This window comes from Falco biarmicus, chromosome 17, assembly GCF_023638135.1.
Source record: "Falco biarmicus isolate bFalBia1 chromosome 17, bFalBia1.pri, whole genome shotgun sequence".
Classification (NCBI taxonomy): Eukaryota; Metazoa; Chordata; class Aves; order Falconiformes; family Falconidae; genus Falco; species Falco biarmicus.
In genome coordinates this window covers 4,148,879-4,164,214 of record NC_079304.1, presented here as the reverse complement: position 1 = coordinate 4,164,214, position 15,336 = coordinate 4,148,879, and the positions used below count along the sequence as shown (strand labels likewise).

The following is a 15,336-nucleotide window of genomic DNA, read 5'->3' as shown; positions in this document are numbered from 1 at the left end:
GTCTCACTCCAGCCTTTTAACCGCCCCCTTTCACACACCTAAGTGCAGCAGCAATTAGCATCCATAAACCACAAATGTGGCTTCTATTTCTTTTTATTTCGCAACCATGAAAGCTCGCTAACATTCATAACACCCAAAAAGTTGTCTGCCTCAAGAGAGGAGGGAATTAAGACATAATTAAACACTTGTGCTTGACTGTGACTCCCAAAGGAGAGAACGTGGCTTTTTTTATTTCGGTTTTAAATTAAAGACGCTTCAGCTTTGGCCACCAAAGGTAACAGTGTTGGGGGTGCATAAAGAAACAAGGGAAATTAAGCGCTTCCTCCCTGTCTGTCTCATTGCTTGCCTCTTTTCAGACTACATACAGGAAGCGCCATGGGAACAGTGTATTTTTATGGTTGCATGCAAGCATACACCATGTGCACCACAGCATGCAGCTTCTATTCCCTTGAGGCCAAAAAAGGGTTTTTTCTTTCTTTTTTTCCCTTGTTTTCCATCAAGCTCTTAATTAACATATTACTATAGCCTTCTGCCTAATTGTTTGCCCTATACTTAGCAATCATCACAGTTGAAGCCCTTTTCAAAGGGGTGTACAATAGGACAGGTTGAATTGTTTTAATTGAATGGCATCTCACCTTCATCAGTTACGACACAGACATAATGAACACCACATCAGCCAGCGTGTTTGCATGTGCTCAGCGGTGTACAAATACATACAAATACGGAACTGTTTGCTAAAAAAGTGGATTTTCTTATAGCAGACAAGCACCAGTTATGATGACATTTCAGCCCTATGCCTTACTTGATCTAGTGCCTTTAATGAAATTTCCATAGCCTTTTGACAGGTTCACAGTATCACTTTCTGCAGATCTGGCATAAAAGGCTCCACCAAACTAGACAACATCTAGATTTGACCAGGCTCCAACTTCTGTCCGAAGTCTCAGAAAAAGTCCCCACCATGTATTTAGAGTGTCACCCATCAATAACACAAGATTCACAAAAAAATGTGCAGTTCAAGAAACTGGAAGATTACTTACTATGAATGGTTGACACAACATGGAAAAAACAGACATAATAGTACTGAAGAAAAAGATGTTACAGACATATTAAGGCAGTGGAAAGCAGGCTATCAAATGCCTGATCTCTCTCTATGAGTCAGTGGCCTCATGTTCTTATGATGGCCTTCAGCAGATGGAACAAACCCTGCGGGCATGGATCATGCAGGAGATCAGGAGGAAAAAAAGGAGAGTTTTCTGTGTTGCAGAATTGTGAAGAGTCTGAAGTGAAACTGCTTGCTCGCAAAAGGGATGGATCATGGACACTGTCATTAACATTTATGAGAACCACACAAATATTTCTCATTATTTCTCATCAAATTTCATACCTAATGACAGTATTAGCAATCACATTTGGAAAAGTGCCAAATAGAGCGCTTTACATATATATATATATATATATATAAACAGACAGACTTTTCAGGCAGGCAGGACATAAGCCATTTCCCAAGAGCCATCACCAATACTGACAGTATTTCTATTCTGTGATTCTGGAGAGTATTATATATTAATTTTTACCAAGGTTAGTGATCCCCGAAAAATAATACTGCCACCAGGGCAGCACTGTCAGAATGTGGTTTCACTAGTGTAGAAGTAAGACATAGTTATTGACCCACAAGGACTGCGCAGTGACTAACGTAACTGCTACTGTTATATAGTAGGCACAACACGAAAGCTGAGATTATTTGTGAATTTTAGTATCCAACAGCAACTGAACTGGTGCTAGGAAGAAATTTAAATGCATCTGCTGATACTCGCACAGTCTAGAGTACTAGCACAGCATGCTTAAATATTTAAGATTTATTGTGCTTCCGGTATCAGAATGACTGTAGAGAACTGTATGTGAAGCAATGAAGTAAACACAATATATATTTTATTTTGTGCCATTTTACACTGAGATACTGTAGTTACCTTTTTTATGCGTTTAAAACAGCTTTCTTCTAGCAATCGTTGCTTTGTTCCTATAGTGAGAATCAAAGAATAGAGCACGGTGGTACTGCATAGAGCACGGTGGTACTGCATAGGTTCGTACTCACTTTATAATTAATGAACACTCTAATGATAAGGGAGCCTATCAGGGTGAAATGATGTTTTGTTGATATTTATAGCATTATCTTTCAGATGTAAATTTTCAGTATTTGCATTCCAAAACAAATTGTGAAGAGACTTTAAGATATCAGCAGCCATATAAAAAAATGAATTATGTATAGGAGCAGTATCAAGGTAAATATTTTCCCACCAGCATCTAAGTTGTACCTGACTTAAACATATGAAAAAGAGCCTGAGAAATGGTACTGAAGCTGAAGGGCATATGACAATCAAGGAACGGAAAAAAGACTTGCTTGATGCCATGACACCAAGTGTGCAAGCAGGATAGACAGAGTGCTGGAATGGGAAGGTGGGGAAAAGCTAGAGCAATTCCTCTTGGATGGTCAGTACAGGGCAGGTTGTGAAAGAAACCCTGCCCTGGCTTCCTGTACCCGCAGCAGAGCTCACCGGCCCAAGCTAGATTCTACACCACAGACATCCAGACTAAGCTTCTCCCCACCGACTATAAACGGAGCCCTGTTAAGCAGCAGGTACTTTGGGGATGTGAGGCATTTCATCCTAGGTCAGACACCCAAATTGGGTCAGAAAATCTGCGTGCTCTCTCCCCACTGACCATCAAGAAAGGCCAGACACCAACACAGCTCTAGACATCAGTGCTGTAGATACCCAAGTAAGATTAATTTCCCCCTCCTCAAGGACTTTTCTGCTAGTGCAGCACTCCCTTGAGCGTTTTACGTTGTTCTGTATTTTGTTAATAAATAGAAAAAGTTTAATCTTTAATAATGCAAAAGTTTAACCTCTGAACATTTCATTTAGTCCAAAAAAATCACATTTATGTTACAGGGAACAACCAAGGCTACTCGGGCAACCAAAACAGAGACAAGCCTTTAGTGATTTACTTGATACATGTGATATGTAAACGCTACCTCAAAACTACTAACCAAAGCCACAGACATAATTCGTCTTGACACTGCTGTACTGCCATGGACATACAGCACTTGAAAGGCAACGTGAAACTGGTAAAACAATATATGCCTTTTCCCCAGGATATGTACACCACATCCTCTACCAGGCAGCATTTTTCACTGTTTGTGGTTGAGAACTGGCATAAATGAACAAGCTCAGCTCACTGCAGGAATGTTTATTATTGCTGTGATTTCAGTTGATGAGCTTCGACATCAAGGAGGACATTCAGAGTCTCTTGTTCTCTATCTATATCATATACACACATTCAAATCCTGAACTCTGAGGGCCTGTAAGACTGCCCAGACCAGGAGCTGTTTCTTTTATCTAGTAATTGAAGAGGACCTCCTAGTTTTTAAAGATACACAGAAATACGCATTTATGTAGAACCTCTTAAATAAAAAATAGTACATACTGGTTTAATAATTTATTCATACCTGTGTCTTCTTTCAGAGTTGTACAGGAAGGGTTCACTGTTCAAATTAAACAATAAACATGGTAAACTGACCAACTTTCTGTTCACCCACAGTTTAAAGTACGAGATTACTGCTGCAGTTTTAAATTTTACAGGGCTGACTTGTCCTATGAATTTGAGGTAGCTTGTCTTTTCTTTCAAAAATGACTTTTTTTTAAATAGCCAAGTTATTTTTCAGATATCAGAGTGGATTAGCAACATTAATAAACAGTGCAGTCCTAACACCCATATGTCACAGGCAAAATACTTTGAAGAATTTGTATGCTACGACACACATTAAAGGAGTTCACCATATGTACGTGTGTTTTTATCTTGCTATCCATATTTCATAGATCCTTTAAAAGTGACCTTCATAAAATGCACGTGAGGTTCCCTTATGGACAACAGTTGCTCTGCCTTTAGAGCATGTTGAAATGCTCTAAATTAATTGTATTGTTATTCCCTTTATAGACATGATGGAAAACCAGAGCTGTGATCCAGAATAAACTTTCTAATCACTCTCATAGCATAATCAGATTAATAAAAAGACAAAATGTAACTATTATTTTCAGAATTCAACCTCCACTTTACCTCCTGCTTCTTCATTAGACTGACTGTGTTCCTTCATATCTTCTGCAATATCCATATTTTCCATTTCCTGGGATTTGTTCAGATTACAGTCTGTCAAAACCTCCTGTCCTTCTGCAAAAAAAACAACCACCGCACCCAATAATTAACTATTGATGCTCCAAGAATATTTCCAGGTAATCACCTCAGAGTATCTGCAGACTCCCAGTATTGCTCACAATGCCCACAATGTCCTTCCTATAGATGTGTTAGTTGCAGTTTAGTGGATTTGCTTCCCAAAGTCATGTACAAAAGCTCACACAGAATATACACCTTTAAGTCTTAAGCTTTGGCTCAGATTTAACTAACCTGGAGGTTGTTCTAAATGACAACAAAACAGGAAAAAAATCCAGTATGTGTAACTCTATATATCATAGGTCTTCTGAGAACTGCTGCTAGGAGGTAAGCAAGCAAGCAGGTTCAGAGCATGGAAGAGAAATCACAGCTCTACTTTGTTCATTTGGGCAAAATATTAATCATTCTGGCCCCAGGCCAGGAAACTGCTCAAGCACATTTAATCGGAAGCCTCTTTGAACCCAGTTGCACTTCTCTGCTTATTTCATCAACACTACCAGAAAGTTTTCTGCTGATCATTGTGACAGGAGTATGTCCCAGAAATCCAAGCCTCTCGTCTCTGAACTAAAGCCAAATTTTTAACTATAGAGAGATTTATTTGGGTGAATTTTTTCAATTAAAGCCTCTTTCACAAAATCCATAATATAGGCTTACGCAATATTATGCATATTTCTGTAAACTTTAGATCACTATTTTGTTTAAAAAACTGACAGTGTTTTCTTTCAACAATCCTATGACTTTTTTAGAGTTCACAGCAACATTGTGAAACTGTTGTTAAAGTTGTTTAACTTATTAACAGTTGGATAGTGAAAAACCCAGTCCTTCTCAGGCTAAATGCTACATTGGATCTGAAAAAAAGTTTTGTATTTTGATTAAAACATTTATCCAGCTCACACAAGAGGTTTGTTTTCATATTTTCAGAAAAGCAGTCAACCAAAAGAATCACGTTATTCTTGCTTCCCTAATCAGAACTTCCAGCTTTCTCCTGAAAACACTTCCTTTCCTGCTATGGTCTTTTTTCCCTTTAATATCATCTTCCAATACTATACGGAACTTCCACAGTTTTATTTCAATTCTAGAATTTATTTTTCGCCTTTAATGCTCATCTTTGTATCTGTGACCATGCTATTCAGTGTCCTGGGAATCTAAATGAGCTGAAATTCATGTGGTTTTCTCCATTTAAATTTAAAATTTTCAAGAGAGAGTGAAAGAACATAACCTGAACAGCACAGTACCTGCAGCCACGGGCTTTTCCTGAGAATTACTTAGGTCCATACCTGCCTGTGAATCTGCAAAAGACAGAAAAGTAGGCTGAGTTGCTTATTTATATATATTTATATAAGTAATAATGCTTATTTATAGTTATTTAGAACTGTTCATGCCACAGTTGTTATAATCTTATAAATGTCCTTTTTCTTGACTGAAAGCAAAATTGCAAAAGCAGAATTTTCAAAGAAATAAATACCAAACAATTGTTACATTTCATTGCACAACTTCATTATGTCTTGAGCGCTGGCACGTGCTCAGAAAAGGGATTAAGTATTATTTTCTAGCTTTAAAAATTATAGAACAGAATAACTTACACTTTCGATTTAACATCTCATTTTGCACCCCGTGAGCACAGCGTAGCAGTAGTAACTATGTGAAGGGAATGTCTGTAAAGTACAAGACATTTTTACATTCCTTTTCCAAAAACCAAGGGAAAACCCTATTGTCTTCACAAGATCTACTTGGTTTTCATGGGAATGCAAGTCTAATTCCCATTTAGCAATTCTGATAGGGATCAATGTCAGGAATTTCTAAAAACTTTTAGAGGACTACGTATGTGGCCTGGTTTCCAAAAACGCTGAGCACTCAGCAGACAGCATTAAAGAAAATATAAGCCGCAGGTATTTACATCTCCCACTCCAATGCCCAAACTGAGGTGGGCACGTTTAAGTGGAGGCACAGATCTGTCCAGTTAAGTCTTACTCAATGCCTTGCTGTCTTGAGATTTCATTGATATGAGGGTTGATTTTCTTAACAGTTCCACAGCTACCTGCTTCCTTCCTCCTTCCTTTCCTCTAGCTTTTTTCCTCTTTTTTGGGGGGTTGTTTTTTTTTTACACCAAAAAATTTTTTATCATCTTTGAACACAAAAAATAGCAGCTCCCAAACTCACAAAACTCATTCCTGGCAGTTACATAACAGAAATACACATGCAGCAGCCATGAGGTGTTAACCGCTAGTGACATTTACCCCATAATTATCTGTCTTTACCACCACTGCATATGGAACATTTTTGTGGTCTCTGCAATGTCAAAATATAAAGCTCTGTTAACTCCACAGCGAAGAAGCCTAGTATCAGATAAGGCTATCCAAAAAAACCCTGCATGAATAGAGGATGGGCTGAGGCATCCTACAAAATAAAGGCAAACTCAAAGGAAAAAAAAAGCAATAATAGAGCTATCCAACAAAGGTTTTTTAAATGTTTGGTTCTGTTGTTTCCTAAACGAAAGCGTTCAGCTGCCATTTCTCAATAATGGGTCTAAGAGTTACATTATGCATGTAGTTCCCATTACTCTTAACTAGCTGTTACTAAAGAGCAGCAAGAAAAAAACACCAGCAGTTGCCTGAGCTCTTCAGGGTGTAACTCCTGACTGGAGACAAGCTGTTAAGCTATGAGCACTTATGAATTGTATCCTAAAATTAAACCAGAGCTCCCATCCTTTCAGGAAAATTTAGCATGAATGCAAGCTTTTCATTAAGTGTCTTTCATTAGAGCTAAGAATGTTGCCTGGTGCCATAAAGATAGTCACGGAATTAAATGACAAAAAGTTCAAATATTTACTAAATCTGCAGGTTTTTTAAAAAAATAAGATCAAGGAATTCCATAGTTACAGCTCTTAATTTGTCTTTGTTTCGTTTTATCATACCAGGAAAAGTGAGCTACAAAGAAGCAAATGGACACTTTATACCACGAATAATGATGGGGAAACATCAATAAATGCAGGGTAGGCAAACAAAATTCTCTCTAGTATTGATTTTACATTGCAATACTATAGATACTTAAATCACACAAACCCTTGTAATTGTGCGAATAATTAGGGTTTGAGCAAGACAATAAAATCCCCACTATTCTGTAATACTTGAATTAGATTTTAATTACATTCAGAAATCCTGTGCAGTTGCCCCATTTGGGGGATAAAGCACTGAACTGGTCAAAGCCCCAGGATCAAATGAAGAGGGTGCTTGCTGGGTGAGGGGGGAGGTGTGGCTGGGAAACTGCAGCAATTCTGCCTTCCCCTGGGTTGCCAGGTGGTCATGAAACAAAGAATTAGAGCCCCTATTCGGCTGCTTCAAATCAGATAGTCCTGCATATAACCCTGGATAACTATATTGGTTTAGCAATTGTTGCATTCCCCAGGACAACTCCCAAGCGCAGTCACTCCACTAAGGATGCGCACGTTGCTATGGCTCGTTGGGTAAATGGCACCAGCACAAGTTTCTGTGCGTAGGGCTCGATGCAGCACCCCTCAGTCAGCAGTTTGCTCAGAGCCCCTCTGAGCTGCAGCTACAGGGTGACCTGCTAGAGAACGAACAGTACTGCCAGAACCGTGCAGCAGCCTGGCAGCACCTCCTCAGCCAGTCCTCTGACGCTCATCGAACGTCGAGATGGTCTCTGCGTAGTTATTTACATTTTGTTGAGCGTAACAGGCTCCTGTCCACGATGGGCTGCTGGGCAATATAATCATAGAGTCATAGAATCGTTTAGGTTGGAAAAGACCTTTAAGACCACCAAGTCCAACCGTTAACATAGCACTGCCAAGTCCACCACTAAACTGTGTCCCCAAGCACCATGTCTACACATCTTTTAAATACCTCCCATGCTGGTGACTTCACCGCTTCCCTGGACAGCCTGTTCCAGTGCCTGACAACTCCTCCAGTGAAGTGATTTTTCCTATTATCCAATCTAAACCTCCTTCTGAAGAGGTAAGAACAATGATATACCATATGTTTCCTTTTTCTGTTGAGAAATACTCCCATCTTTGTATCACTTTGAAGCCTCCAACATCCACTCATCAGTACCTGGTTTCTTATGATATTAGTCTCAAGCAGCTTCTTTACAGGCTTAGTGGTCTCTTAATATTTAACTTCAGGTCACTTGCCTGAGTATTTTAAGCCACATCCTTCCCTGTGTCATGTAAGCGCGATAGAAGGAGAAGGTCTAGGAAGCTTCCATCCCTGATTCTGTACAAATAAGACCGTATTTCTACCAAACGTTCAGAAAAGCACAATGCAGGAAATCACTTACAGAACACGTTAGTCTTCCCAAGCTTCAAAGAGATCCACTGCCTAGGGTGCATGGAAAGAAGACGGTTGTCTTGCGTGTGTTGCAGCTGACGCACGATGTTCTTTTACAAAGCAGAAGTAAAATTCATGTGCTTCTGAAACCAATCCTTAGCCATCTTGCGTTCCACGCCAATAGCCAAAGTGAGCAAAAATATTCAAATAGCTTGCTAAAAAAGTGCTATGGCATTTTAATACATAACTGTATTAATACTTTATCCTGGTATTTGACTAGTTAATAGAAGCAACAAAACAGCCTACCTGTATTTTAACCCCCCTAAAGTGGATTTTTTTTCAAATAAATGATAACACTAATACCCTTCTGTCACCAATACAGCTATAGGCAACAGAATGGGAGGTACATCTTGAATGATTATAATCTTACCTGTTTGCCTCCAAAGTGAAAACTAGAACATTGCCTTTTTACTGCCAGCTGCAGTTTTCAACCCAACAGCATTGCAAAGGGGACATCTCTTTCAATCACACAGGTTCTTAGTCCTTCTATCACAACATATGGAGCAAACACAGCTTGTTTCCCTGTCTTTGCACCGTCTTGAGAGATACAAGCAAGCCAAAAAACCCCACACACCAGTCTTGGCCCCTGCCCTACAGTTAGACCTCCACAGCCTTAACCCTCAATGCTCAGAGCGGGGCCGGTGCCTGTGCTACGAACAGCAGTCAACCTCTTTCACCCCAACATGTTTTTTGCCTTCAACTCACTTAAAGAGAGAAAGCCTATCTAATTTCCTCGCTGAAAGGCCTTCTTCAGCAGTTACAGTCTCAATGGCTTTCTGAAGAAGGTTCCTGGACCAAAGAAACTCTTTGCAGGCTCTCTAATACTTTGCTGCTCTTAAGCACCATGTAACGCTCAAAGCGACACAGGCATTTTAAGTGCACATGTCATTTTGGGAAGAAATCCTGACCAGCAGTGTGTAACTAGGATGTTGTTTTTCTCATATTGTAGCATATGACCTCGTAAAACCAGCAGAATGTCTTCCAGTAGTCACGATGTTCATCCCAACACAGCAAATGGAAATGATGGACGACATGAGGTCAGTTCTTGTGATTGTTGCAAACATAAACCAGCATGAAGAGATGCAATCACATAGACTGCAGATTTTGGCTTCCTAGACCCAGGTCTCAAACACCTACTCCTGCCAATGCCTGTCTCCCGGTCAGTGACCGTACGGAGTGACCTCACACTGAGCACAGAACATGCAGGACAGAAGTGTTACCCCTCTGTCCTCAATGGCAAATTTCCCATTGACTCAAATGACACTGAGATTTTCCCAAGCCCCATGGAAAAAGAGATGCTTGGCTGTCACTGTATCCTGAGATAACACAGTATAACACTTTTACGTTAACTTCATCCCAAACACAACCAGCTCAGCACATTAACTGATCCTTGCAATCCCCACACACAGAACAACAACCTGAAGGATTATTTGCAATGTTAAATGTACAAGAAATAGGAATACAAAAAAGAGGCTTCTTAAATAATCTTGGCTGTAATGGCAGGAACATACTCATTTTCCAATCACTGACGTACCTACAGAGCTTTCTTCTCCTACAAAAAACATATAGTAGACCCGACTTGATCAAAAAAATGAGGCTGCATTTTTAAGTGCTGAACTGCCACCAGATCCATTCTTTCAAAACATTAGATACGCCTCTCAAGCTGTGATAGTCCCAATTCAGTCAGATTCTAGGAGAGTAATTATTTTAATACAAACTTTTTAAAAGCCTTTAATAAAGGCAAATACATTTTTAAATAGGCAACTGCATCTAACTTAAAATAACCAAGAACCTCGAGTCATTGAGACGCAGCAGACTAAACTCAAGCCCTTACTAAGGTGAGCTGAAATAAGAACATCAATCTCTGAAATAATCAATCAGGTGATGCTTTGCAGTGCTTCTTTGCCAGGCTTGTTAAAACACTGGTAATTTTGCTTTTCTTCAGAAGTGAATTACACCAGAGCCCAAGATTAACTCACAACTTGCTTTTGCTGGCTCTGAAAGTTACACGCACGTTTTACGAGCGAAAAGAAACCAGCATGCCCTTTAATTCGTTAAAAACCTAGAATACGAACAGTACATAAAGCAGGCTCTAAAACCCGATTCTATCATACATGTTGTGATTCTGAAATTAAACAGAGGGGTGAAAAAAGCCCCGTTCGTTTCCTGTTTAATTGCAGCACGAGATTAGATTTCTCCTCCAGAGGCTGCAATCTGTTTGCAGACAGCGCTGAAGAAACCGCTTGGAAGCCCGCGGGAGGTGGAGCAGGCTGCGGGCCCCCGAGCGGGGTCGGCGGGGAGGAACGGGGGGCGGCAGCGCCTTCCCGGCCCGGGGAAAGAGCGGGGTCATTTCTCACCTTCCATGCTCCGGCCGCGGCTCCCAGCTCCACCTGCCCGCCCGGGCTCGGGGACTGTCAGCGGAGCGCAACGGCCTCGCCTCCCGCCCGCCGCGGGCACCGCCACATCCGGCCCGTCGCGGCGCTGGGCGGGCGGAGAGCGGCGCCGGGCGGCGGCCAGCGGAGCCGCCCCGGTCCCGGCCGCGGCCCGGTGACTGCCCGGCTCCGGAGCTCGCTGCCGGCGCTGAGCGGGGGCTGCTCGGCGGGGACAGCAGCGGGGCGCGGGGGCTGAGGGCAACGCGTGGTTTCACAACCCGCACAGCATGGCCGGGGGGGGGCGGGCAGCGCTGAGCATCACCGGGGCCGGCCCCCTGCCAGAGCGGGCTCTCCGGGCAGGCAGCGCTGTCACGGCCCGGGCGGCTGCATGTCTCCAGGGGAGACCCCACCGCCTCGCTGGGCAGCCTGTCCCAGCACCTCGTGTATCAGTTTTCCCCTCGTATTCAGAAGGAACTTTTATGTCATAGTTTGTGCCCTTGTCGCTTGGCCGGTCACAGGGCACCGCTCAAAAGAGCCTGGCCCCATCCTCCCAACACTCGACACTCGCCCTTTAAGGTATTCATATGCATCGCTAAGATCCCCTCTCACCTGCTCTTCTCCAGGCTAAACTGGTCCAGCTCTCCCAGCCTGTCCTAAGGGAGATGCTCCAGTGCCCCAACCATCCTGGTAGCCCTGGACCCTCTCCAGTACTTCCCTGTCTCTTGAACTGGCGAGCCCAGCACTGGACACAACGCTCCAGATACGTCCCCACCAGGGCCGAGAAGAGTGGGAGGGCAACCTCCCTTGCCCTGCTGGCCACACTCCTGATGCCCCCTAGGATCCCCTTGGCCACTAGGGCACACTGCTGGCCCTCGGGCAACTTGCTGTCCACCACAACTCTCAGGTCCTTCCCCACAGAGCTGCTCTCCAGCAGGGCAACCCCAGCCTGTACTGGTGCATGAGGCTGTCCCTCCCCAGACACAGGACCTGACACTGGCCTTTGTTGAACTGGTTCCTCTCCGCCCAACTCTCCATCCTGCCCAGGTCTCACAGAATGGCAGCGCAGCCTTCTGGTGTGTTCTGGGGGGCTGAGGGAGGCCCCAGCCGTTTTCATAGGACAAACGGCATCAGGCTGTGACGAGCATCTCCAGAACGGGAGGCTGACCCCGGTCCCAGTGCTGCGCTCTCCTCCGGCAGCCCGGTGAAGCCTGTGGGTGAGGACGTCCTGCAGCAGGTACCCAAGGGTGATGGCTGATGCGTGGCAGGCTGAAAGACAGCACAGGCAGACAGTGAACACCGGGGAGGCAGAGCCAGGAGCAGCTCTGCTCTCACACAGCACACCACGGGGCCAAAACAAAACACTGGAAACCCCGTGCTTTAGAGAAAATGTCCCTCTTAACTTCCCGGGAGATCAGCCACCATCAGAGGTGGCTCCTCAGATGAAGAAGCCATGGCAGGTCCCCAGGCAGGGCTGCCATCAGGAATGGGGCCAAGGGGAGCAGGTCCAGGAGAATTAAACCAACCTCACAGAGGTAACCCTACCCCGAGGGCTCAAGACACACTCCCACATGCAGGGCCAGGGCAGCCAGGTGATTGCACGGGTCCCCAGCTGCCCACTGCATCTCCAGCCAGGTCAACAGTTCCCTCCAACTCACATCTCCACTTGCAAGTGTATCTGACAAGAAGCGTGCTCCACCTCCCCCCCCAGCTCCCTCAGCATGGCAGGTGGGATCTGCAAATGGATCTGCAACCCATTACAGCCAACCAGTCAAAAATATTACTTAGCATTTTAGGGAGCTCTTCACCTTTAAAGCCTGCAGCAAGCACCAAGACCCAAAATAGCGCGGGAGAGCTTGCGATGACTTGGGTTAGGTCACTCAAGGGACAACAGCTATTCATATGGAGAGTTTAGCAGGGTGACATGGAGCTATTTTGCGTTGGCAGACTTCTGACTCATTTTATTTTACACTGCAGAGCCAAGTAGTCTAAGCCTTTATTAGAACTGGCGTGGCAATTGTGCACTGAGTTGCCCACACACATGAAAGAGTAACTTCTTTTCTACATACTTAATTTCCTTTGTGTGCAATTTGTCCGGGCTCTGTTTACACATCACGTAAACATCATAAGGCAGCCTCAACTGTTAAACAAATGCTGCTTTATTTGCAATTTTCGTTAACAAATCACACTCCTCGGACTGTATATTAAAGTTAAATGACTGAGATAAGAGTAAAATAAAACTTAAGTTAGTTGTTCTTAATGAAACAGCATTGCTATTTAGAAGAAAATCAAGTTATGAAACTGTTTAATGAAGCAAATATGAGTTTCTAAGTACTTGGATAATTGTTAAATAATGAGTTTTGTACATCTAGGCTTCTGCGAGGAGGCTCACTCTACACAGGGCATGGATGGGGTTTTGAGCAGCCTGACCTGGTGCAGGATGCCTCTGCCCACGGTGGAGGGTGGCACCAGGTGACCTTTAGAGGTCCCTTCCGACCCAAACCCTTCTATGATTCACGAGGAAGTGTGAGCTGTGCCAGACCAACGCGGTCTTGACGTTATGTGCAAGCTCAGCACTAGTCATGGCATTTTGCTTCACCCAAAGCCCAGAGCTATTTACCAAGAAAAGGCCTACAAAGATAATAGCTGGCCTAGATCTCAGATCAGCACAGAACATCAGTGCAGAACAGTCCGTACCTGGCATGCTCTGACAGCAACACAGCTTGTGTTTGCAGCTTCGAACTCTGATGAGCCAGAGAGCTGAGAGAGAAAAAGGAAAACAACAACTCAGGATGCTGTAGGTGGAAGGTACGGCTAGGGCAGGTGCACTTCTGGACCCTTGGGGTTATTGCTGCATGTTTATCACAGCTTTATATTTACTTAATCACATTGTGCTTTTGGGTTGGGTTGGGGTTTTTCAGCCCTGCAACTCAGCTGTATTTCAAAAATGAGAAATGAACATTTTGGGGTAAGAAGATTGATGGAGGCTTAATGCCTTTTTGTTCCTTTACTACTTATATTGTCCAGAAATCTGTAACAATACTCATGCAACTGGAGAATCTAGGAAGTTAAGGAAGTGGTAAATGAAATTGTGATCTGATTGGATCACTTGGACATAAAAACAAAGACAGCAAGTGCGAATTACCATAGCTCAGGTGTGTGATAACAAGACAACACAGAAACATGATTCTCCTACTTTCTGTGTTGACTGCTTCTTAAATTGACGCTTTTCCGTCACTTGCAAAAGGATTCTGGAAATACAATGTTTAAAAAAGAAAAAAAAAAAAAGATATCTGTGATAATCACCCCAATTCTCTGCTATTCCAGACAGTCTCTGTATTCCTCTTCCAGGACCATTTAATAATTAAGGTTTCTCGTTCCTACGAACTTTAAAGAAAGCCTTGGAATCTACTGTGTGATGATCAGAAACCTCTTTCTGTTTTCCATCCCAGGATCATTCAAGGTCATTTTCTCCTACTGCCAGATTTGTTCTCCAATTTAAATCTTTACTTTCCCTCACAGTTACCACCAGATAGTCAATCATGTCTTCTCTCTGCTTCTATTTCAAGGGCAGAAATTGAAAGAGCCTGGGTTTGCTGGCCTGTAAAAAAATGCCACTATGTTCATCGTGGCCCTCCTTTGCACCCTCCTGGCTTTAGATCACCCACCTTAAAGATCAGAGACAAAACTTGTGCACCCCAGGCAACATCCCTCCAGAGCCTTGCACAGGTCATTTGTGTGTCCCTGTACTCCTGGAAATCTCTCTCCGTGTTTCCTAGGATAAAATATTTGCCTTTTTAATATCTACTCACACCACAATCAAGTTTACAATAGATTTTTTTTTTCTGTCATTTCCTACAGAGCTTCCAGCTGTTAGCAAAAATACCTGGTAATTCATAAATACATGACAACACATTTTATCCTATTAAATCCTCCCCCTGCCATTACCCTGTTCTTAAAGACAACGAGCTTCTCTTTTCCCTCTCAGCTTACAGATCTGCAATGACGATTTGTCAGTCTGTAGCTTACAAATATTACAAACTTGAAAAGGAATGAGTGATTTGATTAAAGAGATAGACTAGGAGCCCAAGTTTATAAAGATTCAAAACTGCAGACAAAGGTTTGTAGTAAAATACTATTTTATAATAATTAACAAGCTGGGGAGTGATGGGCTGTGTCGGACAGTTACATGACAATAGGCTATAAATGTCCTTAGTAACAGAGGATGTTCAGGCTGAAACATGACTAGTTTATAGCAGACACGTTAAAAACTGAATCATTTTGCCTATACGGCATAAGCGTGAAATGTTAACTTTGAGTAAAACTGAAAACATTCAACACATGGGAACGCTGGATCTGTTGAGGTGGTCCTAATTATGAACTGTTCAGCAGCTCAAAGA

The 15,336-nt window shown here is 42.9% G+C and overlaps 1 protein-coding gene across 11 annotated transcripts in view; it reads right to left on the bottom strand.

Moving 5' to 3' along the window:
* The window catches only part of IKZF3 (IKAROS family zinc finger 3), a 37,998-nt gene extending 26,892 nt beyond the window's left edge, over positions 1 to 11,106 (bottom strand). For 2 of the 11 annotated variants that reach the window (XM_056362131.1, XM_056362133.1), the window contains exons 1-4: positions 10,925 to 11,100; positions 8,518 to 8,671; positions 5,460 to 5,513; positions 4,114 to 4,224 (exon numbers count right to left, since the gene is read on the bottom strand). In XM_056362131.1, coding sequence (XP_056218106.1) covers positions 4,114 to 4,224; positions 5,460 to 5,513; positions 8,518 to 8,569 — 217 coding nt within the window. In that variant the 5' untranslated portion in view covers positions 8,570 to 8,671; positions 10,925 to 11,100. Of the gene's footprint in view, positions 1 to 4,113; positions 4,225 to 5,459; positions 5,514 to 8,517; positions 8,672 to 8,937; positions 10,901 to 10,924 lie in introns of those variants that run through there. The other 9 variants (XM_056362135.1, XM_056362137.1, XM_056362132.1 and 6 more) reach the window with 9 other exon arrangements.
* Between the last annotated feature and the right edge of the window lie 4,230 nt (positions 11,107 to 15,336).